This window comes from Geotrypetes seraphini, chromosome 3 (assembly GCF_902459505.1).
Source record: "Geotrypetes seraphini chromosome 3, aGeoSer1.1, whole genome shotgun sequence".
NCBI classification, from domain to species: Eukaryota; Metazoa; Chordata; class Amphibia; order Gymnophiona; family Dermophiidae; genus Geotrypetes; species Geotrypetes seraphini.
The window spans coordinates 336,213,225-336,239,989 of record NC_047086.1 but is presented as its reverse complement, the minus strand read 5'-3'; the positions used below and the strand labels follow the sequence as shown (position 1 = coordinate 336,239,989).

At 44.1% G+C, this 26,765-nt stretch overlaps 1 protein-coding gene across 8 annotated transcripts in view; it reads left to right on the top strand.

The window, feature by feature from the left end:
• Positions 1-26,765, top strand: part of USP34 (ubiquitin specific peptidase 34) — a 1,084,964-nt gene that overhangs the window by 609,224 nt on the left and 448,975 nt on the right. For all 8 annotated transcript variants that reach the window (XM_033939082.1, XM_033939080.1, XM_033939079.1 and 5 more), the window contains one exon: positions 16,882-17,082. In XM_033939082.1, coding sequence (XP_033794973.1) covers positions 16,882-17,082 — 201 coding nt within the window. The remainder of the gene's footprint in view (positions 1-16,881; positions 17,083-26,765) is intronic.

Genomic DNA, 26,765 nt, shown 5'->3' with positions numbered 1-26,765 from the left:
TCATCTTCAGTTATATCTTCATCCAATCTTTGGACCTCTAAATCTTGGAGCTTGTTTAATTCTAAATGAGACAGATATTGTGTCAGGGATTCCTCCTGTCCCTGATATTCTGATGTATATAGATTTTTATAGAAATCCACAAACCTATCATGGATCTCCTTATCTTTTAATAGGAGATCACCATGTTCAGATCGTATGCCTATAATATTACTTTGTTGATGTTGAATTTTAATGCGATGTGCTAATAATTTCCCTGCATGATTCCCAGATTCATAATGTTTGAGTCTAAGTTAATCTATATTAAATTGGATGGTTTCATCTTCCTTTTTCCCTAAAGTCCTAATATGTTTACCACCAATTCCCTTTTTATGCTGTTACTAATCCCATCAATTTTTCTCTTAATCTTTTTTCCTCCTTTTCCCCGAATCTTTTTCTTTTAAGAGGCTATAGCAATCAACTCTCCCCTTAGAACAGTTTTTAAGGATTCCCAAATCATGATGGGTGAGTAATGATCTATACTATTGTTATCTAAAAAATTTCTGATAGATTGTTCTATTTTCTGGACTACCTTAGGGTCTTTTAATAGGGTATCGTTCAGTTTCCAATATCGTATCCCTATTTTAGCATATCCCCAAGTTATATCTATCCATAATGTGGCATGGTCTGCCTAGCTAGTTTCCTCTATTTTTGCATCTAATTACCTACCTCCTAGGGATTTATCTACCAAAATCATATTAATACGGGAATATACTTTATGTGGGGAAGAATAATAAGTATAATCTCTTCCTAACATGTGTAAATTCCTCCATCCATCCAATAAATTTAATACTTCCAAAAATCTTTTTAATTGTTTCCTATCTCTTTTTATTCTATCACTTTTAGTACTCGTAGTGTCCCAATGAGGGTCCAGAACGAGATTAAAGTCCCCTCCTGCTAAGAGTAGCCCTTCCTATTTTTTTTTTAATTATACTTAGAAGATCTTTAAAAAATTTCCTTTGATTGATATTAGGTACATAGAGGTTCACCAAGGTCGCCTTTATCCCATTCAATTCACCCACCCAAATGATCCATCTACCTTGATCATCTCTCCATTCCTCTTTCGTCGTAACTTTCAATTTTTTTCAAATAATATTCCCACCCCTGTTTTCTTTTTCTCCTTTATATTAGAGGCCCATATTCTCACCGGATAATCTTTAAAATGGACCATCTTTTTGCTTAATTTTGAAATGCATTTGAAATGCGTTTCTTGTCGAAAGCATATATCAAGCTTCAACCTCCTCAACTCCTGCAGGAGCAACTGGTGTTTTCGAGGTATATTAAGTCCATTCACATTTAGACTTCCTAATCTTATGTTGTTTTCATACATTCTTTCACAATTTCCTAAATTTGCAGATCTTAAAGTCTTTTCCCCAGGTCACCTTATCTCCCCCAGTAAGCACCTTACCCATAGTACCCCTTCCCCATCCAATCATTCCTAAAAGCAAAACTAATTTGCCCTAGATCCCTTGCTCCCCCTCCCCCTCCCCCTTACCCCTTCAGATTTCTCTCGTCTTCTGTCCCTGGGTCTAGATCCGGGCACCAGTCGATAAGACCAGGTGTCAGGTCGAATTCCAGACATCAGTGTCAAAGAAAGTTCACTTAGACCCGGTTCTCCTTCATTTTCTTAAGGCCTACCCCTTTAAAACATCTTATCTTTATTTTATCAAAAAATTATTAAATAAAAATAATAGTATCAGCAATTATTCTCATTGTCTTTGTAAACTCTTTTTTTTTCTGCTCTATGCCATCTCTGATTTGGCAGTTCCGTAGTTGGAGGTTGCGATGGTTCCTTTTGCTGTTTTCCTCCTTCGGTGGTCCAAAGTTTGGCCTGTAGAAGTAACTGTTGGGCTTCTAGGGCTGATCCAACTTTATGTAGCTTGCCTTGTAACATAAAAGAAATCCCAAATGGATAGTGCCATTTGTAACGGATATTATTCTGTTGCAGGCATCTAGTTACTTCATGACAGTCTCGTCTCCATTTCAAGGTTGCTGGAGAGATGTCCGCAAACAGTTCCACTTTTACGTTGTTCCACATCAAATGACCAATGTTCCGAGCTGCTTGCAGAACTCTCTCCTTCTGTGGATATCTTAGGAAATGTACTATTATGTCCCTTGGTCTCTCTGATTTGTGTGGACCCAGAGCTCGATGTATACGTTCAAATTCCATAACTGGAAGCTCTGCTTCTGGGTTTTCTGCTTATAGGAACTTATGGCATATGGCTTGTATGAGGTCTTCCGATTCAGGGATTCCCCAGAATCTTAGGTTATTTCGCCATAGAAACATAGAAATAGACGGCAGATAAGGGCCACGGCCCATCTAGTCTGCCCACCCTAATGTCCCTCCCCTACCTTTGCCCTGTGAATAGATCCCATGTGCCGATCCCATTTGGCCTTAAAATCAGGCACGCTGCTGGCCTCAATCACCTGCAGTGGAAGACTATTCCAGCGATCAACCACCCTTTCAGTGAAAAAGAATTTCCGGGTCTCGCCTCGTAGTTTCCCGTCCCTGATTTTCCACGGATGCCCTCTTGTTGTCGTGGGACCCTTGAAAAAGAAGATATCTTCCTCCGCCTCGATGCGGCCCGTAAGATACTTGAACGTCTCGATCATGTCACCCCTCTCTCTGCGCTCCTCGAGCGAGTATAGCTGTAATTTGTCAAGCCGTTCATCGTATGGGAGATCCTTGAGTCCCGAGACCATCCGGGTGGCCATTCTCTGCACTGACTCCAGTCTCAGCACATGCTTGCGATAATGCGGCCTCCAGAATTGCACACAGTATTCCAGGTGGGGGCCTCACCATGGATCTATACAATGGCATAATGACTTCCGCCTTACGGCTGACGAAACCCCTTCGTATGCAACCCATGATTTGTCTTGCCTTGGATGAAGCTTGCTCCACTTGATTGGCAGTCTTCATGTCCTCACTGACGATTACCCCCAAGTCTCGTTCTGCTACCGTTTTTGCTAGGATCTCGCCATTAAGGGTATAAGACTTGCATGGATTTTGGCTGCCCAGGTGCATAACTTTGCATTTTTTGGCATTGAAGTTGAGTTGCCAGGTCCTAGACCAGCGCTCCAGTAAGAGTAAGTCGGGCATCATGTTGTCGGGCATTGAATCTTCGTCCGTTGTGCATTTGCCCACTACATTACTTAGTTTGGTATCATTGGCTAATAATGTTATTTTACCTCAAAGCCCTTCTACCAAGTCCCTTATAAAGATGTTGAATAGGATTGGGCCCAAGACTGAGCCCTGACCTATTTTCTCCATCTTCTACTTTAAGGAGCAGTTCTTCTACTGATAGGTCTATTTGTTTACAATGTTGTTTGATTTCGGTTATCTCCTGATCGTGCGTAATAACCCTCTCCTCAAAATTCTTGGAGGCTCTGAGCCATACCATCCATTTTTTTATGAAGGCCATCAATGTTTATTTTAATGTCTGAAGTAAAGACTGCTAAAGAAAGCTTCATATTGGCCATCCATTGTTGTAAATCTCCCTTTCTGGCCGGCGTCATATCTGCTGGGGGAGATTCAAATGGCTCCAAAGTTTCTTTTCTAAGCGTTGTTGCTTCCTCTTCTTCCTGTGTTGGATTTTGTTCCAGTATTAGCACCTCTGTTGTATCTTCTGGTCGGTAAGCAAACATCTTTAAATCAAGCCTGTTTTTTTTTTTTTTTTATTAGCCATATTCCCCACGCCGCCTTCTTTTTTTTTCCAATTAAATACTTCTTAGAATTGAATTTATATACAGTCTTGAGAACACTTTAAAGACATTTAAATGATCTTACCACTGCCAGTGAGCCTTCAGAAAACTCCACAGCAAAGACCACTATCACAGTCCTTTTTCCAGCTCGGCTTCTTATTAGCATGGACCGGTCTTATGTCCAGTTGCAAGTTGTTCCTTAATGCTCTGTGGGTCCGGAGCTTAGGCTATGTCTCCTTGTTCAGCCTCCTCTCAGCTCCACTTAGCACCAGCTCTCGGTGCAAGGGAGGCGCTTCAAATCAACTTTTTCTATATTGGAGGTTACCTGCTACCAGGTTGGGAGCCTACTGCCAGCTCTCTCTGCTCCTTACTAAGTCACTGCAGGAACCTCTCCCCTGAAGCTCAACTCTCCTCCAGTAGACTCCAAAAGGTTGGGGGCATGTCTGCTTCCGCCCCGTAGTCAGCCCTGCTGTTTGCAGGCTTCAGCCACGCCTCCACTCTCCTGCTCCTCCAAAGCTGGAACAGACTGTGAGCCGACAGAGCCTGCACCAAAAAGGGCTCATTGCACTCCGGAGCCAGCACCAACCTTCTCTCAGCTCCATTCACACGCGTCCCCTTCACTCAAGGTAGCCAAGCCATGCCTCCGCTTCTGCACTCCTCCCGTCCAGCCCAAGCCACCGAGCTACAAGCCCGGGTCAGCGATCTCTCATCGCAGCTCCTCTGAGTTAGTGATAGCTCCGCAAGGGGAGCAAGAAGCTCCACTTCAGTCCAGCGCCAACCGGTGTGACCTCAGCCGCTCGCGTTGGGGTAAGTTGCGATTTTTTTTTTCCTAGTAGTGTGGAGACCGGGTCTGCTTGCACACTACTCTGCCGCCATCTTGCTTCAAGCCAGCATACCTCGATTCTCGGAGGCCTACTTTCATATTCCTATTTTCCCGGACCACAGAAAATTCTTAAGGTTTCATGTCCTGGAACAGCATTACCTGTTCTCGGTCCTGCCCTTTGGCTTGGCGACAGCTCCCCCACACATTCACCAAAGTAATGGTGATGGTGGCAGCACACCTGCGAAAGATGGGGGCTGAAAGTGCATCTCTACCTGGACAACTGGCTGATCTGGGCCCCCTTGTCCAAGGGTCAATGCACTGCGGATCAGAGTCCTGAAAGATCTTGGTTGGTTTGTGAATTAAAGAAAGAGCCATTTATCTCCAACATAATCCCTGGAGTACCTGGGGGTCTTGTTCGACATGGCTGTAGGTTGTGTCTATCTTCCAGAGGCACGCAGCCAGAAGCTTTGCACTCAGATACTGTGCCTCCTGTCTTCAAGCATGAGTCTGTCTTCAAGTCCTAGGTTCAGTGGCGGCCACTATAGATGTGGTTCCTTGGACGAGGGCCCACATACGTCCTCTTCAACATGCATTACTCAAGCAATAGTCTCGGCAGATAGATTTTTTGCAGAAGTCTTTACCTTGGACACTAGAGGCCCAAGCCAGCATGGATTGGGGACTCCGCCCTCAATCCCTTACCAAGGGCATGTCCCTTCGGATAGCATCTTGGGTGGTCGTAATGACAGATGCCTGTCTCCTTGGCTAGGGAGCTCATTGCAACCGTCAACCGATTCAGGGGCATTCAGGGGCATTTATTGCTCACCTATAGTACAAGAGTTAACTGTGTTGGGTCCACTGGGAAACAGTGATCATAACGTAATCAAATTTGAGCCGATACCGGAAGTGATGTCGCAAAAGAAATCTACTATAGAGGCATTTAATTTCCAAAAGGGTGACTATAATAAAATGAGAAAGAAGGGTAAAAAGAAGATAAATGGATCAGTTGCAAAGGTTAGGACTATAAACCAGGCGTGCTTGTTTAAAAAATACCATCGTGGAAGACTAGACCAGATGAATTCCACGTATCGGTAAAGGTGGAAAGAAGAGGAAAAGAGAGCTGACATGGTTAAAAGGTGAAGTGAAAGAGGCTGTTAGAGCCAAAGAAACATTCTTTAAAGAATGGTAAAAGAATCTGAATGAATAAAATAAGAAGAGACTTATGCAATGGCAAATTAGATGCAAAGCATTGATAAAGAAGGCTAAGAAAGAATATGAAGAGAAACTTGCAAAAGAAGCAAAAACATAATTTTTTTAGGTACATCAGAAGCAGAAAACCTGTGAGTGAATCCGTGGGACTGTTGGATGAACAAGGAGCACTCAGGGAGGATAAGACTGAATGAATTCTTTGCTTCAGTCTTTACGAAAGAAGATGCATAAGATCTGCTTGAACTGGAAATGGTTTTCAAGGGTGATGATGCGGAGAAACTGAAAAAATCTCAGTGAATCTTGAAGATGCACTAAGCCAAATCGACAAGTTCAAAAGTGATAAATCACCTGGACTGGATGGTATACAGCCCAGAGTACTAAAAAAACTCAAATATGAAATTGCTGAACTGCTGTTAGTGATCTGTAACCTGTCACTAAAATTGGCTGTAGTACCTGAAGATAGCTACTGTTACGCCTATTTTTAAAAAGGGTTCTAGGGGAGATCCGGGAAATTACAGACTGGTAAGTCCGACTTCAATGCCGGGCAAAATAGTGGAAACAATTATAAAAAATAAAAAAAATGTAGACAAACATGATTTAATGAGACAGAGTCAGCATGGGTTCAACCGAGGGAGATCTTGCCTCACCAATTTGCTTGACTTCTTTGAAGGTCTGGATAAAGGTGAGCCGGTTGATGGTAATGTATCTAGATTTTCAGAAAGTTTTTGACAAAGTTCCTCATGAGAGACTCCTGCGAAAATTAAAGAGTCATGGGATAGGTGGCAAAGTTCAGTTGTGGATTAGGAATTGGTTATCAGATAGAAAACAAAGAGTAGGGTTAAATGGTCATTTTTCTCAATGGAGGAGAGTAAACAGTGAAGTGCCGCAAGGATCTGTACTGGGACCGGTGCTATTTAACTTATTTATAAATGATCTGGAAATTGGGGCGCATGAGTTGATTAAATTTGCAGATAACACTAAACAGTTCAAAGTTGTTAAAAGGCATGCGGACTGTGAAAAACTGCAGACAGACCTTAGGAAATTGGAAGAGTGGGTGTCCCAAGTGGCAGATGAAATTTAATGTGGACAAATTCAAAGTGATGCACATTGGGAAGAATAATCCAAATCACAGTTACCAGATGCTAAGGTCCACCTTGGAGGGTCAGCGCCCAAGAAAAGGATCCGGGTGTCATCGTAGAAAATACGATGAAACCTTCTGCCTAATATGTGGCAGTGGCCAAAAAAGCAAACAAGATGCTAGGAATTATTAAAAAAGGGATGGTCATCAAGACAAAGAATGTTATAATGCCCCTGTATCACTCCATGGTGCGATCTCACCTGGAGTATTGCGTTCAATTATGATCTCCTTATCTCAAGAAAGATATAGCAGCACTAGAAAAGGTTCAAAGAAGATCGACCAAGATGATAAAAGGGATGGAACTTCTCTTGTATGAGGAAGACTAATAAGGTTAGGGCTCTTCAGCTTGGAAGAGACGGCTGAGAGGAGATATGATTGAAGTCTACAAAATCTTGAGTGGAGTAGAATGGGTACAAGTGGATCCATTTTTCACTCCATCAAAAATTACTCTTCCAAGGTCTTTTCTAGGCTCTCTGTCTATTACTGCATATCTTTTACTGATTCTTGTCTGTGTATCCTAGGCTTCAAGCTCCTCCACAGAGCCACCATATCTTGCCTCAGATCTGCCATCTCTGTTTTGATGTCCTTCTGGATTACAGATTTCTGTTGAATGTCTTGTGTAGTTCCTTTGCCTGTCCCAGCCTCTTCAGGCCTCTCTCCTCAATGCCCTGAATCAGAGCACACTGACTCGAATCACAGTCATGTTAAGTGCTTCTCTGACTGGTTCTGTAGCTTTCCAACCACTGTCTCTGGCCTGCTGATATGTGCATACTGCTTAGCTTAGGTACAGCTCAACTAGAACACTTACTTTCCATGGCTAACCTCACTTCCTCCTCTGTTTTTTATTTCTTATATATTTGACAAAATATTCAACCAACATGGTCATTGGCTTAAATTAAATATTTTTATTGATATTAAACTTTATATATTCAGCACTGTTATGCATATTGGTGGTTGCCCTGCATATATGGATAGTGTGGTGACTGTACTCACACTATCCATATAGTCTAGGCCTGTGATTTAGCAGGCATAAGTTAATGCATAAATTCTGTATCACTTGATAGACCGGTATAATTCCTTACGGATAGGTTATATACCTCACTGCTACCAGCAGGTGGAAACTGAGATCAAACTTGTATATCAGTACAACATCTCCTTTACTAATCCAGTCTTCCTCAGTCTCCGGTAGCAGAGTGGTAGGCTAATTTCGGCTCCCTCTTAGCACTGTTGGATTTTTGTGTTTGGACTCCTGGTTCCCCTTTTTGTGCCAGATAGAGCTTGGATGGGTCCTGTTTGGGGATCCGTCCGACCTTGGGGTCCCTCCCCCACCTTCCTCCACCTCCCCATATTTTTCTAGGGACCTCAGCAGGCGTCCTAGCCCTCTGGTTGGTCAGCCCTCCATTGAGAGCCGGGGAGTCTGTTCTGATTGAAAAAAAAAATAAAATCCTGAGGTGTGCCGGTCTACAGGGCTCATTTCCCTGTAAAACTGCCTGTTTGTTTTGTGTTTTTCTCATCTAACCGGCACTTTTTCTTTCAGCTTGGGCCTTTTCCGGCACAATGAGCACTTTTAAAGGGCAAAAGAGCTCATTGTGATCTATATGCGAGGTACTCGGGGCCGACCTGTGCAAGCATTGTGCAGGCCAGAGCAGTGGGGCAGCCTCGTCGGCAGCGTTTGCCAGCAGCCAGGGTGCCCCGCTGATAGTGCCTCGCGAGTCTGCTTCAGATCGTGGGGAAGCCCTGGCTTCCCCCGACGCCCATGCAGAGGGTCCCATAGCTGCCGACGGTAAGGAAGAAAAGATTCTCTTACCGCCAGTCCGGCTGGGGATTCCCTTTACGCGTCGGTCGGTTCTTCGGCCTCAGCGTCAGGAAAGTCCCAGGCTTTTCAGATGCGGTAGGCCGCAGGAACTCCGATTTTGGAGGTTTTGGTCCATTTTCGGTGGGAACCTTCTCTTTCCTCTAAAGTTACCTCAGGTGACTTTCCCCCTGTTCTGGAATACAGGGTCCAAGAGGGTCCCATGCTGGGGCAGGGAGTCCCTTGGGGCTGCCAGGGGTCTTTTCCCCATGAATTTTTGTTAGCATTTTGAAAATCTTATGTGCTGGTGGCAGAAGGTTCCGTGTCCATTCCGGGGGTCTCTGGGGGAGGAGGAAGGTTTACCCTTGACATCTTCCCCCCGTGACCCCACACAGCGGCGGTTTTGCCCCCCCCTCTACTCCTCTCTTATCCCCTCACCTGAGGGTCTCTTGGAATGAGGATTTTTCCAAGAGGAGCAAGATGTTATTGATGAGGACCTGGACCCTATGGGGAGACTTCCAGGATCCTCTTGGGGGGTCAGATACTGCCCGCAAGGGGTTTGAGCACCCCCCAGCTGGCGAAGATGTGTCTGTGGTGCGCATTTTTTCAGCGGGACGAGCTTCATGAGTTAATTCTGCAGGTCTCCTCAGTTTTGCACTTTGAGAACATTGTGTCGGAGCCTCCGTGTACGGTGGACCCCTTGCTTCAGGGAATAGAAACATAGAAGATGACGGCAGATAAGGGCCATAGCCCATCAGGTCTGCCCACTCCACTGACCCAACCTCAAGTCTACTATCCTAGGGATCCCACTCCTGGTGACAGGTTCCCTTGGATTAACCCTCTAAGGCATCCCACATGGGCATCCCATTTGCTCTTAAATTCTTGCACGCTGTTTGCCTCGATCACCTGCACCGGGAGTTCGTTCCAAGGATCAACCACTCTCTCGGTGAAGAAATATTTCCTGGTGTTGCCATGAAATTTCCCGCCCCTGAGTTTGAGCGGATGCCCTCTTGTGGCTGAGGGTCCTTTGAGAAAGAGAATCTCTTCTTCCATCTCGATACGGCCGGTAATATACTTAAACGTCTCGATCATTTCTCCTCTCTCCCTGCGTTCCTCGAGTGAGTATAGCCGCAAATTTTTCAGCCTTTCCTCATACGATAGATCCTTGAGCCCCGAGACCATCCTGGTGGCCATCCGTTGCACCGACTCTACTCTCAGCACATCTTTTCGGTAGTGTGGCCTCCAGAATTGCACACAGTATTCCAAATGAGGCCTCACCATGGTTCTGTATAATGGCATTATGACTTCAGGCTTCTGGCTGACGAAACTCCTGCGGATGCATCCTAACAACTTGCCTAACTGTCTTGCCTTAGATGAAGCCTTCTCCACATGATCAGCAGTTTTCATGTCTGTGCTGATGATCACTCCCAAGTCTCGTTCTGTTGAAGTTCTAGCTAAGGTCTCACCATTCAAGGTGTAAGTTCTGCACGGATTTCTGCTGCCGAGGTGCATGATCTTGTATTTCTTAGCATTGAAGCCCAGCTGCCAGGTCGAGGACCAAAGCTCCAACAAATGTAGGTCCTGTGTTATACTATCAGGTGAATTGCCATCTCTCACTATATTGCATAGTTTGGTGTCGTCAGCGAATAACGTTATCTTACCTTGAAGCCCCTGAGTTAGGTCCCCTATGAATATGTTGAAAAGGAGCGGGCCCAAGACTGAGCCCTGCGGTACTCCACTGGTCACCTCCGATGTTTTAGAGAGGGTACTGTTAACTACCACCCTCTGAAGTCTGCCACTCAGCCAGTCATTGACCCATGTAGTTAGTGTTTCTCCCAGCCCCATTGATTTCATCTTGCTCAACAGCCTGTGATGCGGGACACTATCGAAAGTTTTGCTGAAGTCTAGGTATACGACGTCCACAGATTCTCCCAAGTCTAGCTGTTTTGTTACCCAGTCAAAGAAGCTGATGAGATTGGATTGACAGGACCTACCCTTGGTGAATCCGTGTTGACTGGGATCCCGTAGATTCTCCTCATCCAAGATTGCGTCTAATTTACGTTTGATTAGTGTTTCCATGAGTTTGCATAGTATTGATGTGAGACTCACCGGTCTGTAGTTTGCAGCCTCTGCCTGCAATCCTTTTTGTGCAGTGGAACGACATTAGCTGTTTTCCAGTCTATGGGGACTCTCCCCGAACTTAGGGAGAGATTGAAGAGTCCTGAAAGCAGTTCTGCCAGGACATCACGCAGCTCACTGAGTACCCTGGGGTGTAGATTGTCCAGTCCCATGGCTTTGTTCACCTTAGTCTTGCCAGTTCATAGTAGACGTCGCCAGGTGTGAACTCGAAATTCTGAAACGGGTCTTCCACGCTCGGCTTTGCCTGCAACTGCGGACCATGCTCCGGTGCCTCGCAGGTGAAGACCGAGCAGAAGTATTCATTCAGTAGTTCTGCTTTATCGGAATCTGATTCTGCGCAGTTCCCATCTGGTTTTCTAAGGCGTACAATCCCGTCTGTGTTCTTTTTCCTATCACTAATATACCCGAAGAAGGATTTGTCCCCTTTCTTCATGTTCTTTGCCAGAGTCTCTTCCACTTGAAGTTTGGCCTCCCTGACTGCCGTTTTGACCGCTGCAGACCTCGCCCTATGTTCTAGTTTAGCTTCCCTAGTCTCTGTTCGTTTGTAGGAAATAAATGCTTTTTTCTTCTCCTTGACGAGGTGCGAGATTTCTGCGGAGTACCATTGGGGTTTGTTGTTTCTCTGCCGTTTGTGTACTGATTTAATGTAGAGGCTTGTCGCTTCATGTATGGTAGATTTTAGGAATGACCACATAGCTTCCACATCATCGGTCGTAGCTTGGTTCTGCAGTGTCCGGTGGATGAAATCTCCCATGCGTTCGAAGTCTGTGCCTCGGAAGTTGAGTACTTTTGTTTTCGTGTTTGATCTAGGGAAACCTTTTCTGAGGTAGAACCACACCATGTTGTGGTTGCTGGAGGCTAGCGTATCTCCTACCGAGACCTTCGAGACGCTATCCCCGTTGGTGAGTACCAGGTCCAGGATCGCCTGGGCCCTAGTGGGTTCCAATACCATTTGTTTGAGTCGTGCTCCCTTTATGGATGTTAACAGTCTCCTGCTGCCGCTGGTTGTTGCTGAGTATGAGTTCCAATCTGCGTCAGGCATGTTGAAGTCCCCTAGCAGAACAGCGTCTCCCCGTAGAGTGATATTCTCTATGTCTTCAATTAATTTGGAGTCTTTGTCTTCCAGTTGTCTTGGAGGTCTATATACTACACCAAGATACAGGCATTTTTCCCTGCCTCTGGCCGCTCTGCTTCCCGCTCTTTTCCCATGCTTCAAGATACTTGGGATCTTATGCTCGCACAGTGGCAGGTGCCCGAAGCCCCTTTTCGTTTTACGCGCTCTATGGCTCGCCTGTATCCTATTCCTAAGGGGATAGGGACACTTTGAAGTCACCCGTAGTGGACGCGGTGATATCGGCCATTTCTAAGAGGCATACCATGCTTGTTGAGGGCGATGCAGCCTGGCAGGACCCGGAGCATAAGTTGGAGTCTCTCCTTAGAGTTTTACTGTGACAGCTCTGTTGGTCCAGGCGGTGATATGTGGCGGGCTAGTGGCTCGGGCGTGCTTCTTATCTCTCGGATGCCATGTATGACCTCTTACGAGCTTCTGCCAAGTCTTTGGCCTTGGGAGTGGCAGCACGCTGTACCTTGTTTGGTCAGCGGATTTAGTGTCCAAGGCTAGGTTGACAGAGTTTCCTTTTAAAGGATCTTCTTATTCGTTGTGGACCAGGACAGGTTGGTTCAGACTCTCCCTGATTCCACAGTACCTCGTTTTGCCTGAGAATAGGCCTAGGCTGCTTGGTCGAGGTGGCGCTGCTCGTTGGCATGATTTCTGCTGCTTCCTCTCTGGTAGAGGTGTTGTCTCTTTTCCATCTTCTGGGCTCTCTAGAGGCAGATTCTTCCAGCGAGTGAAGTCCATTCTTGGGGCCTGCTGGGGTGCAGGTAGTGCCCCCGCCGGGTCCCTTGCTGGCCATCCTGCTCAATGACTCCTTGCCGGCGCCCGTCTTGGCTTTGGTGGGCGCACGGCCGTGAGATTTTTATCCAAAGTGGGCAAACATCACGTCCGATCAGTGGTTTCTGGAGGTGATTTGGGACAGCTATGCTCTGGAGTTCGCCCGGTCCTTGCCAGACCGTTTTCTAGCTTCTCCCTCACAGGTGCCGGGGAAGCAGCAGGCTTTACGCTAGACCCTTCAAAGTTTGTTAGATCTCCATGCGGTGGTGCCAGTTCCCCTGTGGGAGTTGGGCACAGGTTGGTGCTCGATTTACTTTGTGATGCCAAAGTAAGAAGGGGCCTATCGACCCATTCTGGATTTGCAGGGGGTCAACAGGGCTCTTCACATGCCTTCCTTCCACATGGAAACTCTGCGCTCTGTGATTCTGACGGTTCAGCTGGGGGAGTTTCTGATTTCTCTAGTTCTGACCAAGGCCTACTTGCACTTTCCCTTTAGGGCATCACATCATCGCTTCCTGCGCTTTGCGATCTTGGGACAACATTATCAGTTCTGCGCACTTCCCTTTGGTCTGGTCACGGCTTTGCGGACGTTCACCAAGGTGATGGTGGTTGTCGTGTCGGCTTTGAAAAAGAGGGCATTCTTGTTTATCCCTACCTGGACGACTGGTTAATTCAAGCCACGTCATTCCAGGAGAGTCCTCGGGTCATGGCTCGGGTGGTGGAGTTTCTGCAGTCACTGGGATGAGTAATCAACTTTATCAAGAGCCGGTTGTCTCCATCTTAGTGCCTGGAATATCTAGGGGTCCTGTTCGACACCTTCTTGGGGAAGGTCTTCCTTCTGGAGGCCTGGGTAAGCAAATTACAATCTCAGATTCACCTGCTTCTGGCATCCCGATGTCCTCAGGTGCAGGATTTCCTCCAAGTCTTGGGATCAGTGGCAGCCTCCCACGATGTAGTGGGGTGGTTGCGGGCCCACATGCGTCCTTTGCAGTATGCTCTTCTTCAGAGGTGGTCACCTCAGAGGCACAGTCTGGATCACCCTGTTCCGCTTCCGGGCTTAGCTTGGGGCAGTCTTCGTTGGTGGCTCCAGACCCCCTATCTTGTACAAGGGGCGAGTCTGGACCAGCCTCAGTGGATGGTGCTGCTCACAGATGCCGGTCTTCTTGGTTGGGGAGCTCAGTGTCTAGGTCACTCAACTCAGGGCACCTGGCCAACGGAGGAGGCTTCTTGGTCGATCAATGGCTTGGAGACCAGAGCCATCCGTCTGGCATTGCTAGCCTTCCAGTCCTTTTTGATGGGCAAGTCAGTAAGGGTTCTGTCGGAAAATGCCACGGCGGTGGCCTATGTCAAACATCAGGGGGACACCAGGAGCACTTTGGTGGCACAGGAGGCGACTCTGCTCATGGTCTGGGCGTAGTCGTATCTTCCACAAATATCAGCATCCCACATAGCCGATGTGGAGAATGTTCAAGCGGACTTCCTAAGTCATCACGTGCTAGATCCCGGAGAGTGGTATCTAAGCCCGGTGGCTTTTCTTTTGCTAGTGCAGTCTTGGGGTCACAAGTGTCAACGCCAAAACACCCCATTTCTTCAGTCATCGTAGAGATGGTCAGGCTGAGGGCCTGGATGCTCTGGTTCAACCATGGCCAACAGAGGGGCTGTTGTATGTTTCCCTCCGTGGCCATTAGTGGGCAGAGTTCTTATACGCATAATTTGCTATCCGGGCCTCATGGTTCTGGTGGCTCGATTGGCCTCGACAACCATGGTACTTGGATCTGATGAGGCATCTGGTGGTGGATCCTCTTTCTCTACCTCTCTTGGACGACCTTCTAACTCTGAGACCCATTCCAATGTTCGATCCAGGTCCCTTTTGTCTTGCAGCTTGCTTCTTGAAAGAGGTTGCCTAGGTAAGAAGAGGTATTCAGATAAAGTGATCTCAACCCTCTTGGGGTCCTGGAGGCTTTCCACCTCTCGGGCTTAAGTGAGGGTTTTTGCGTCTATTTTAGGAATGGTGTGATACGCGTGGAGTGGTCTCTTTTCGCGCTTCCCTACCTAACATCTTAGCATTCTTGCAGGATGGCCTGGATAGGGGACTGGCTTGGTCTTCTCTCCGGGTTCAGCTTGCGGTCTTGTCAGCCTTTCGAGGGTTAGTGAAAGGTCAGTGTTTGACTGCCATTCCTGATGTGATTCGCTTCTTGCGGGCGGCCAAGTTGCTCTGGCCTCCCATGCAGCCCTCTGTTCCATCTTGGAATCTCAATCTGGGTCTTTCAGTTCTAGTGCACCCTCCTTTTGAACCGTTGAGCGACTGCTCTTTGAAGGACCTTACTCTTAAAGCAGTCTGCTTGCTCTCTTGTAGAGCTCCCTTCTTGGAGTTTTCTAGGGAGCGGGTTGTCTTGCAGCCTGTTCCTTCCTCTCTGCCAAAAGTTGTTTCTCCTTTTCATGTCAATCAATCTGTAGTCTTCCCGGTGTTGGGTAGTTGGGAGGGCTCTTCTGAGAAAACACAGCAAGTTGGATATGGGTCTGGTCCTTCACTCTTATGTGCAGAGGACCCAGGAAATCAGATCATCTCTTTGTCTTTCTAGCGGGTCCTCGTAACGGGGATGGTGCTTCTAAGGCTATTATTGTGCACTGGATCAAGGAGACTATTGCTTCCTCTTTTTTTCTGAAGAAGGAGCCTGTTCCGGAATTTCTCAAGGCTCATTTCACTAGGGGTCAGGCAGCTTCTTGGGCTGAGTCTTCTCTAGTGCCTCCAATGGATATTTGCAAGGCTGCAGTCTGGTCTTCTCTGCATTCCTTTGTCAGACACTACCGTGTAGCTGTTTAAGCGGTCGGGACACGGTTTTCGGTGAACGTGTTCTGGTGTCGGCCCTTTGGGGGGTCCCACCCTTGATGGGTACTGCTTTGGTATGTCCCATCCATAAGGAACTATATCGGTCTATCAAGCGATGCAGAAGGATAAATTAGGTTCTTACCTGCTAATTTCCTTTCTGTTAGCTTGTAGACCAGTATAGTTCCTCATCTTATCTGTCTTTGTGCAGTGATTGGGGGTTTTTGCTCGCGTGCAGATTTTGAATTTTTCTGCAGGTTCTAGTATTTTTCTAAGGCCGGGAAGAAGAAAGAACAGCGGCTATGGCTCAGCTGGCTTAGCTGGTGAGTTGTGGGGATGTTTTCTCTACCAGGTTTATGTTCTATACATGTTCCGAGAGTGGTTTATAAGTGTTTTGTGTTTTTCTCCACTCCTGTTCGGAGTGTGTTATACTGTTTTCTGTTAAGAATTTTCCTAGGTTCTGCTTGGCTATTCGGCAGACTGGATTAATATAGGGCAGAGGTGTCAAAGTCCCTTCTCGAGGGCCACAATCCAGTCGGGTTTTCAGGATTCCCCCAATTAATTTGCATGCACTGCTTTCATTGTATGGTAATAGTTCTCATGCATATTCATTGGGGAAATCCTGAAAACCTGACTGGATTGCGGCTCTCGAGGAGGGACTTTGACATCCCTGGTATAGGGGATGCTGTACTGATATACAAGTTTGATCTCAGTCTCCACCTGCTGGTAGCAGTGAGGTATATAACCCATCTGTAAGGAGCCTTACTTGTCTGCAAACTAACAGAAAGGAAATTAGCAGGTAAGAACCTGATTTATCCTTATCTTTAGCAGCTGAATTCACCACCCCTTCCCTAACTTGGTCCACAGGTATACAGTATGGATAATATGTGATGATTTAGCAATTTAATTAGCTCATTATTATGTATATATGTGTTTGGAAATCTGTAGATAAGAGAGCTATGCTTTGGTCACCTAATAGCCAATATATTTGAATATTGGGCTATTTGCTTCTAAGGCAAATGTTTTCCTGCTTATTCACCTAATTGTGTAGGGCTCTCCCTATTTTTAGTTGGATTTTGCCCACTCTGTGTGATACTCTTACTTCTTGCAACTCGTCCTATCTTTTAATTCTTTAAGATTTCCTCCTGGTATGTTTTCTATACTTTTCTTGCCTGCTGTTTTTATTAAACAGTAAAATTCATGAAACAGGGGCTATTTACTTTGTGTCTATGTATGCTCTATTAAATGCTAATAAAATAGTTATTAAACCTAAATTTTTTCTATTAGTGTTGTAAGTAAAGTAATATTTTGTTTACTCACTTTTCAGTGGCAACTAGACTGCCTGGCTTGCTTGTTGAAATTGATATGTCAGTTTGCAGTAGATCCACCTGATTTGGATTTAGCATATCATGATGTCTTTGCCTGGTCTGGTATAGCAGAGTCTTACAGAAAACGAACTTGGCCAGGGAAGTCACGGAAAACAGGAGATCATCATGTAAAAGGCCTCCACATACCTCGTCTAACTGAAGTAAGGAGAAAAATACATTTTATTGTGGTCAGCTTACAGGACATGTGGGAAGAATCTTGTATATAGGAATGTAGGCACCTACTTTTCTTTAAAGAATTCTAGCCTAACTGATAAATTATGAATGTATTTATGTACACCACCTTGGAATAAGGTGGTTTATAAATGTTTAATAAAAGGAGATTATATACTTACTCTGGTAAGCTCTTTTCCAGTAGATAGGTGAGACATTCTAGACCATAGGGTTATTTCCTTCTACTCTTATGGGTTGCAGAAGAGAAATATAAGTTTTCCATTCCGTCTTTAGGGTACATCACTGGCAGATGTAGACAATGGAATTTAGGGAGGGAAGGAACAGAAAAGGAAAGAAGTTGGACACAAGGGATGGTGTAAGGGGGATACAGATACTGGATAAGAGGGTAGCTGGAAAGAGAAAAGGAGAGCTGGTGGACCCTGGGGAAGGAGGGAGAGATGCTGGATAAAAGGGTAGTTGAGAAAAGGAGAGGTGTTGGGGTCCATCACTGCAGCTGCGGAGATGGAGATGAAAAAAAGGAAAGTGCCAGACCTCCGGGGGAGGGAAGGGAAACAGAAGGCGAGGACAAAGATGGAAGATGGATGGTTAGCATGGAAAAAAAAAAAAAGTCAAATGAGCAGGAGACCCTGGCAAGCGAGTTATCTGATTTGAATAATGACCAGACAACAAAAGGTAGAAAAACTAATTTTATTTTCTGTTTTGTGATTACAATGTGTCACATTTGAAATGTTTATTCTGCCAGAGCTGGTATTAGACCGCGAACGTGAGCTAGCATTTAACAGAGAGAGGAAAAGTCTTTTTTTGTTGTTTATTTTGTTTACATCACAGCATCAGTGTGGGTAGGAGTGTGGGGTGGTTGAAGAGGTTATAAAATAAACCCACCAGGATGTTTGAAAAAACACCCAATTGGGCAGGAAAATCGAATCAAAAAATCAATTCAATAGGCTTAATCGAATCAAAAATTTTTTTTCTGAATCAGGCAGCACTAGTCTCTAGCATACTTATCAAGTAAGCAGGCATGAAGGACAGTTCCACAGCAGCTTTAACTGCTAAAGTAGCAGAGTCAAAACTGTCACTAGGCAGTGACGTGCATCCTGGTCACCTGAGAGCCCCGGGAATCACCAAGGGTTGCCCCAACAATTGCTGTCACTCCTGTGCTAGAGGATACCGGCGGGAGATAGCGCTAGCATTCCAGAGAAGGAGGAGACATGGCATCCAAGCTCAAGCCCTACCAAGACACAGCAATCCAAGCAAACAATGCCGCAAAGTTAAACAAGAGCACCATAGTCTGATCATAACCTGGATCCGGAGCTCCTAAGAGATCCACGGATGCAACAGTCAAAGCCGGATCTTCCAATCCGAGCAGCGCAGCCTTGCAACCAAATGCTCATCGAAGACCGAATTCGCTGCTGGCACCCCTTGAGCTGGCTGCGAAGAAGGAACAGACTGAGCTGGCGTAGAAGCTAAACTCCCTGAGGAGGAAACGTTGAGCACAGTCTATGTAGGGGGAACAGAACAGCCAGCAGCCGGATCCCTAGCTTGAAACTCAGAGCACAAAAATCTCATGCACTCTGAGAAGTTATCTGGACCCTGCGGCATATAGTCACCCTCAGAAGACTGAAACTTGTGCACTTTAGGCTGCGGAGGGTCTGTCTAGCGGCTGGCTGCCGCCATGGCAGAATCAAACCCTCAAAAGCAAAAATGACTGCCCCGACGGGCTAGCTGAGCGTGTAATCACCTGCTTCTGTGAGGGGAAGGCTAAATCAGTAGTTACCGCCTTCCGATCGTGGCACGTGGCACAAAATGCTCAAACAGCTGCAAATTTGGGCAAATTTAGCATGAATCCAAGCTAAATCAGGACCCCATTCCAGCAGTTCTCCTGGCAAAAAAACAAATTAAAAAGAAGTACGAGAAGTTGAAAAAAAAAAAATTGCTGAAAATCCAAGATGACAGATGGACCTGAATTTGCGCCAAAAACGCGCTAAAGATAGCACTTCCTGAAATAAAAAAATTACCAAAATAGCATATTTCAGGTGGGGGAACACAGAGGATCACTATAAAACACTCAAAAGCCCTCGAAATTAAGTTTTAAAAATCATTTTTGGAGCCTGTCAGCTCCTCTCACACACAAACACTGGTACAGAAACTGTAGCTGCTTTCTAGCCCAGATTAAGAGCCAGAGTAAGAATTCACTTAAAAAATTGCAATTTATAGATTTTTCGAGGGGGGGGGGTTTGAATACAAAGGATCACCAGAAACTCAAGAAAACCCCTCAAAATTAAAGTTTGAAAATTATTGTTGGAGCCTGTCAGCTCATTTTACTCACTGCACTGGACACAGTAGCTGCTTTTGCTCTCTAGCCCCTGTTAAGAGCCAGAATGAGAATTCATTGCCACACTGCTGGAAAAAAGGTGTCCTCAAGCTGATCTTTGGGCTGCTGGGCAGAGCTCACTGTTTGACAATGCCTTCATCCCTGCGGACCACCAAATGCACACAGATAGGCGGAGGCGCGAAAACGCAGCCTGCATGCTGCGGACACCGCTGAGCTCCCTAAGCGTGCTGAACAGTCTGCTCTCTATCCCCCCCGCTTAACAGAGAGTGAGATAAGGACATGGACAGCCATGACATCAAAGGAAGACTAGCAGACTGGCTGACAGGTACCCCGAAGGGATCAGGGATCAGCCTGTCGGCTACAGAATGAAGTCTGTGAATTCTCAAGCAGGCAGCACTTCAAATGTTCATAGAATGCGAAAGAACCACAAAAGGGAACAAAACTATGCTGAATTAAAAATAATAAATTGGAAACACACTGCAACCACATGCAGAGTCTAGAATGTCTCACTTATTGCACTGGAAATGAAATTCACACCATTTAGATATGAGTACTAATACCAGCCATAGAGCTGGTATAAGTGTTAAGAGTGTGTGTTGCAGTTCTTTGCATATATACACTACGTAAATTACGTGAGTATTTACAGAATGGGTCTTAGATGAAGTTCTGGCATTTACACCCATACACGTACATACATATGCATGTATATGCCATTATTGTAAACTATTTACGGACACAATCATTTTGTAAATCATCATGTAAAGGTTAGGCTAGGTGTTAAAATGAATTGGAGATGGTCAAATACATATCTTGCATACTTCTACTTTCTATTAGATTATTATCCTTATTTATAAATGATCTGGAAATTTGAGCGACGTGTGAGATGATTAAATTTGCAGATGACACTAAACTGTTCAAAGTTGTTAAAATGCATGCAGATTGTGAAAAATTACAGACAGACCTTAGGAAATTGGAAGACTGGGCGTCTAAGTGGCAGATGAAATTTAATGTGAACAAATGCAGTGATGCATATTGGGAAGATTAACCTAAATCATAGTTACTAGATGCTAGGGACCACCTTGAGGGTCAGCCTCCAAGAAAACGATCTGGGTGTCATCGTAGACAATACAATGAAACCTGCTCAATGTGTGGCAGTGGCCAAAAAAGCAAACAAGATGCTAGGAATTATTTAAAAAGGAATGGTTAAAAAGACTAAGAATGTTATAATGTCTCTGTATCACTCCATGGTGCGACCTCACCTGGAGTATTGTGTTCAATTTTGGTTTCCTTATCTTAGGAAAGATATAGTGGCACTTGAAAGGTTCAAAGAAGAGCAACCAAGATGATAAAGGGGATGGAACTCCTCTCATATGAGGAAAGACTAAAATGGTTAGGGCTCTTCAGCTTGGAAAAGAGATGGCTGAGAGGAGATATGATTAAAGTCTACAAAATCCTGAGTGGAGTAGATTATATTAATCAATTGATCAAAGGACTGAATTGGCCAAAAAGAATTGGATCAATAGATTGATTGAAGGACTACACAGCCGATCTTTATAAAGTTAAATGCCTTTTGGAACATTATGAATATGTAGATGTATGTTTTAAAATTTTAGTGATGTATTCACTTGATATTTTTGCACACAATGAATTAAGTTGTTAATTTATAAAAAAAAAGATTTAATTGTAAAAAAATAAATAATAAATTAGATTTTTAAGATCAAGAGTCTTTTATTCCTTGAAACTAAGCTATTTGTTTCAGTTTTCTTAAGTTCTTACCTTTCATTTCACTTCTAAAATGCACATATTATAAGTGCTTGCTTTCCAAATAATTACATTCATTTTTCCGATGAAGTGTCTGGAAAAAATATCTGGAGGTAGTGTCATTGAGCATTGATTTCTGTCTATAACTTTTTATAAGTATTATGCATTAAATTTAATTTTCCTTGTAAAATATTTACAGTATAATAGAGCACAGTACTATACCAATACTCTTTTCTTTGTTGACAAACAGGATATCAGCCACACAAATGAGGTAGCATCATGTGAAAGTTCTGACATAGAACAGTTTTTTTAAGCACTTAGACATCCAGGGATCTTTCTGAGGAAGCAGTACTGTGCAGATGCATTCATGCACCTCTCAGTGTTTTTTTCTTTTGCTCTACCAGTCAGATGCACAAATACAATTTTTAAGTTTTTTTCACCTTGCATTGAGATTGTTTTCTTTTTTATTTTTTTTTGGTGTTAGCCCTGATGCCGTAGCCTTTTCTTAGTGAAAAAATTTCCTTAGGCATTACCTTATTCCTTTTTCTAGGAATGGCTTCAAGTGGATTCAAGGTTCTCCTAAGATATAATAGGAGAATATTTATTACTGCTTATTTCAATCCAATCTAAATGTGTAGGGATGACCATGAAAATAGTTCAGAACTGCAAATTAAGGGATCCTTTTTTCAAACAGCAGTTTTACCACAGGCTGATGAAGTGAAGGCTCCAATGCTCATAGGAATAGAATGAGCTTTGGAGGATTTACTTTGGGGCCTGCGATAAAACGTTCTATTGCTGCTTGATAAAAGGAGCCCTAAGACTGTTGGAGATAACCACCATTGTGGAGTTCCTAGATCATGTCTAAAAATAAATTTAGGGTTCTCTCTGATTTCTTTAGTGATCCTCCTGCAAGAGTAGTACTCCATATAGCAGAGAGTTCCTTTCACATAAATATATGTTAATTTATATATGAATGGAGGAGTTTACATAATAAAACTGGAAGGATTTGAATATATAGCAGTAAATGGAGAGTTATATGTCTTAGAGACTGGATGAAAGCAGGGCAACCAATGGGACCCTGATATCAGGGTACAAATTATATTGAAATGATAAGGTGAGTTAAATTAATAGAGAGGTAGAATAAGAATTGCCTTATGGGTCAGACCAATGGTCTATCAAGCCCTGTAGCCTATTCTCACGGTGGCCAATCCAGGTCCCTAGTACCTGGCCAAAACCCAAGGAGTAGCAACATTCCATTCTAGCAATCCAGGTTTTAAAAGTATTTCCCTATAACTTCATTGAATGTCCCCTAGTCTGTAATTTTTGACAGAGTGAAAAATTGAACCACTTATACCTGTTCTACTCCACTAAGGATTTGTAGACTTCAATCATATCTCCCCCTCAGCCGTCTCTTTTCCAAGCTGAAGAGCCCTAACCTTTTTAGTCTTTCCTCATATGAGAGGAGTTCCATCCCCTTTATCATCTTGGTCGCTCTTCTTTGAACCTTTTCTAGTGCCGCTATACCTTTCTTGATAAGGAGACCAGAATTGAACGCAATACTCCAGGTGAGGTCGCAGCATGGAGCGATACAGGGGCATTATAACATTCTTAGTCTTGTTAACCATCCCTTTTAAAATAATTTCTAGCATCGTTTTTGCTTTTTTGGCTGTCGCCGCACATTTTGCATAAGGTATCATCGTATTGTCTACAATGACACCCAGATCGTTTTCTTGGGCGCTAACCCCCCAAGATGGACCCTAGCATCCGGTTTGGGTTATTCTTCCCAATGTGCATCACTTTGCATTTGTCCACATTAAATTTCACCTGCCAATTGGATGCCCAGTCTTCCAATTTCCTAAGGTCTGCCTGCAATTTTTCACAATCTGCATGCATTTTAACAACTTTGAACAGTTTAGTATCATCTGCAAATTTAATCACCTCACTCGTCATTCCAATTTCCATATCATTTTTAAATAAGTTAAATTGCAGTGGTCTCAGTACAGATCCCTGTGGCACTCCACTGTTTACTCTCCTCCATTGAACAAAATGACCATTTAACCCTACCCTCTGTTTTCTATCCAATAACCAGTTCCTAATCCACAACTGAACTTTGCCACCTATCCCATGAGTTTTTAATTTTCTCAGGAGCCTTTCATGAGGAACTTTATAGATGCAGTATATCAACCTGCTCACCTTTATCCACATGTTTATCCACACCTTCAAAGCAGTCAAGCAAATTGGTGAGGCAAAATCTCCTTTGGCTAAACCCATGCTGACTCTATCTCATTAAATCATGTTTGTCTACATGTTCCACAGATTTTTATGTTAATGATTATATAGAGTTAAACATAGAATTAAGCAGGATAAAAGCCCTGCAGGAAATAATGTGCCCTAGGGACTCTTTATGAATAGAAGCACTTTGTGAAGGAGAAGGGTGTAGTGATAGGGGTATATGCTACCATCTACCTGGGTAGAATGAAAAAATAACAAAATGTCAACAGAAATGACGAAGGCTTACAAATTTGGTATCATATAATAATGGGAGATTTCAGTTGCCCAATATTGATTGAGTAAATATCTTATCAGGACATGAGGAAGGTAAAGTATAAAGCCAAAAAGATATCTTTCAGGAATAGAAGTTGTTGTTCGAGTAGTTAACGGAGCTAGTTTTAAGAAAGGTTTGGGCAATTTTCTGGAGGAAAAGTTCATTGTTATTTGGACAGACATGGGGGAAGCCACTGCTTGCGTGGAGTGTAGCTACCTTTTGGGATTTTGCCAGGTACTAGTGACCTAGATTGATCACCGTGAGGACAGGCTATTGGGCTAAATGGACCATTGTTCTGACCCAGTAATGCTATTCTTATGCTATAAATGACTAGTCCAGGAACCAACAAAAGGGGAATCTACTTTAGATATATTGTTATACATGACCTGAAGCAGGAAGGTAATAGTAAAGCCAAAAGACATATTTCAGGAAATAGCATGCTCGAATGAGGAAATTAGGGACACTGTGGCAAGGTGATGTACAGTAAAATAGTAAAAAGGCAGGCCAGGATAAATGTAAGAAAGAAACTTGCTGTAAGGCCAAAACACATCTGAAACAAAAAGCTATTTTTTGGAATAAAACTAGTAGTAAGAGGATAAGGTAATAGCAACAGGAAAATGAAATTAATTTAATGCTCCCCCTCAGAGAAATTGAGGGTGGTACTTAAAACTGATTCCAGAAGGACACAGCATGAGACGGGGAGATATATTATCCTGGCAAAGGCCACATTTGACCTCTGTTTTAAATTTGATTTAAACCAATCCTGAATTCTGTCTCGAAGGCCTATTTCCGGTAGCCTTCAAGTAATAGATAATGATTCCTTCAGATTATCCTCAGCTGGAGTGTAGCAGCTTACATAGTTGATTTACTCTGCTTGTTAGTAGAGAAATCAAAGTTGCTAAAACAGGATTCTCCCTAGATAGCAGGCTAAAGTAGTCACACACATCCACACTGATGCTTAGGAGTTGGTATCCTAAGCTCTTATATTATGCATTGGAGAGTAAGGCTGGCCCTGTCACTTGGTGGACTAGATGTCCTCCTAAGGTGGCAGAATTTGGGGAATAATGATATGACTCAAGAGAGCACAAGAGTCTTCTGCTTCCTCTGCCAGTGCTACTGCCTCTTACCTTTTCCCTATCTGTCCTAAAGCTTAAGAAGACTGAGTGTTGCACAGGTCCTTTAGATGCTGTGGTGCTGCTATGTCCCAACACCATCCTATGAAAAAAACAAAACTCCCAAACCCCAAGAAGTAGAACTGGATAAGGGGGAGAGACAAGTCAAAGAATGATTACTCTGCTGTGATTAAGACAGCCCAATGATATGGTTTCAAGAGATTGGGAGAGCCCTCAGTTACACAGCCTCCCTCCGGGAGCTCCCAGAAATAATGGTGATCACTGGCTTACACCCAGAAGGGTGTTAACTGTGAAACATCCCCGGGCTCTCTCCGTGCAATTTTTGTAATAAATGTGCACAAAATAGTGCTGAAAGTGCAAAAAATAAATCAAAAACACACTCTACAATTCAATAAAATTGTCTCTACCCCTTATCCAGGGGGCCAAAACACAAGGTTCAAACGTCCAGATCCGACTGAGCAAAAAATAACTGGAAGTACTTAGCTTCTCCGTGGATGATACAGCCAGCAAGTAACAGATTTATTGAATTGTAGAGTGTGCTTTTGATTTATTTTTTGCACTTTCAGCACTATTTTGTCCACATTTATCACAAAAATTGCACGGAGAGAGCCCGGGGATGTTTCACAGTTAACACCCTTCTGGGTGTAAGCCAGTGACAGCCATCATTTCTGGGAGCTCCCGGAGGGAGGCTGTGTGACTGAGGGCTCTCCCAATCTCTTGAAACCATATCATTGGGCTGTCTTAATCACAGCAGAGTAATCATTCTTTGACTTGTCTCTCCCCCCTTATCCAGTTCTACTTCTTGGGGTTTGGGAGTTTTGTTTTTTTTCATAGTTCTTCATCTCCCATTCATTTTGGGTTTTGCTACTGTCCAACACCATCCTAGGCAGATTCTCTGTTGGAGAGGGGTGAAACACAGCATGAGAAGCGATGAGAGTAATGGTAAGGAAGAAACTTAGGAACACCTCAAAGAAATGGCAGAATGTAGAGCAAGCCTGGTCTTTATTCAAGGACACGGTGATCGAGACGCAAAATCTGCATATCCAAAGATTCAGAAAAGGGTGCAAAAAGAATCGAACAAAAGACTCTGCGTGGATAACCAAAGAAGTGAAGAAAGCGATTGGTGATAAGAAGAATTCATTCAGGAAATGGAAAAAGGGCAAAACTGAGGAGAAATGGAATGAGCACAGGAATTATCAAAACGAATGTCACTGTGTGGTTAGAAAAGCCAAAAGTGAATATGAAGAAAGGCTAGCCAAGGAAGCACGAAATTTCAAACCGTTCTTCAGATATGTTAAAGGGAAGCAGCCGGCTAGGGAGGAGGTGAGACCGCTGAATGACGGAGATAGGAAGGGAGTAGTGAAGGAGGAGAAAGAAATGGCGGAAAGACTAAACATGTTCTTTTCATCTGTATTTACAAAAGAGGACACATGCAACATACTGGAACTTGAGCAAATCTTCAAAGGAGACCAAACAGATAAATTAACATCCATGGAAGTAAGCCTTGAAGACGTACGCAGGTAGTTAGAAAAATTAAAAACTGACAAATCGCCAGGCCCGGACGGAATCCACCCAAGAGTTCTGAAAGAGCTAAAGGAGGAAATAGCGGAACTACTACAGCAAGTTTGCAATCTATCCTTGAAAACAGGAGTGATCCTGGAGGATTGGAAGATAGCCAATGTTACGCCCATCTTTAAAAAGGGATCAAGAGGTGACCCGGGGAACTACAGACCGGTGAGTCTGACCTCGGTTTCGGGGAAAATGGCGGAAGCGCTGATAAAAGACAGTATTGGTGAGCATTTTGAAAGAAAAAAACTTCTAAACACAAGCCAACATGGCTTCTGCAAGGGGAGATCATGCCTAACGATCTTACTGCACTTC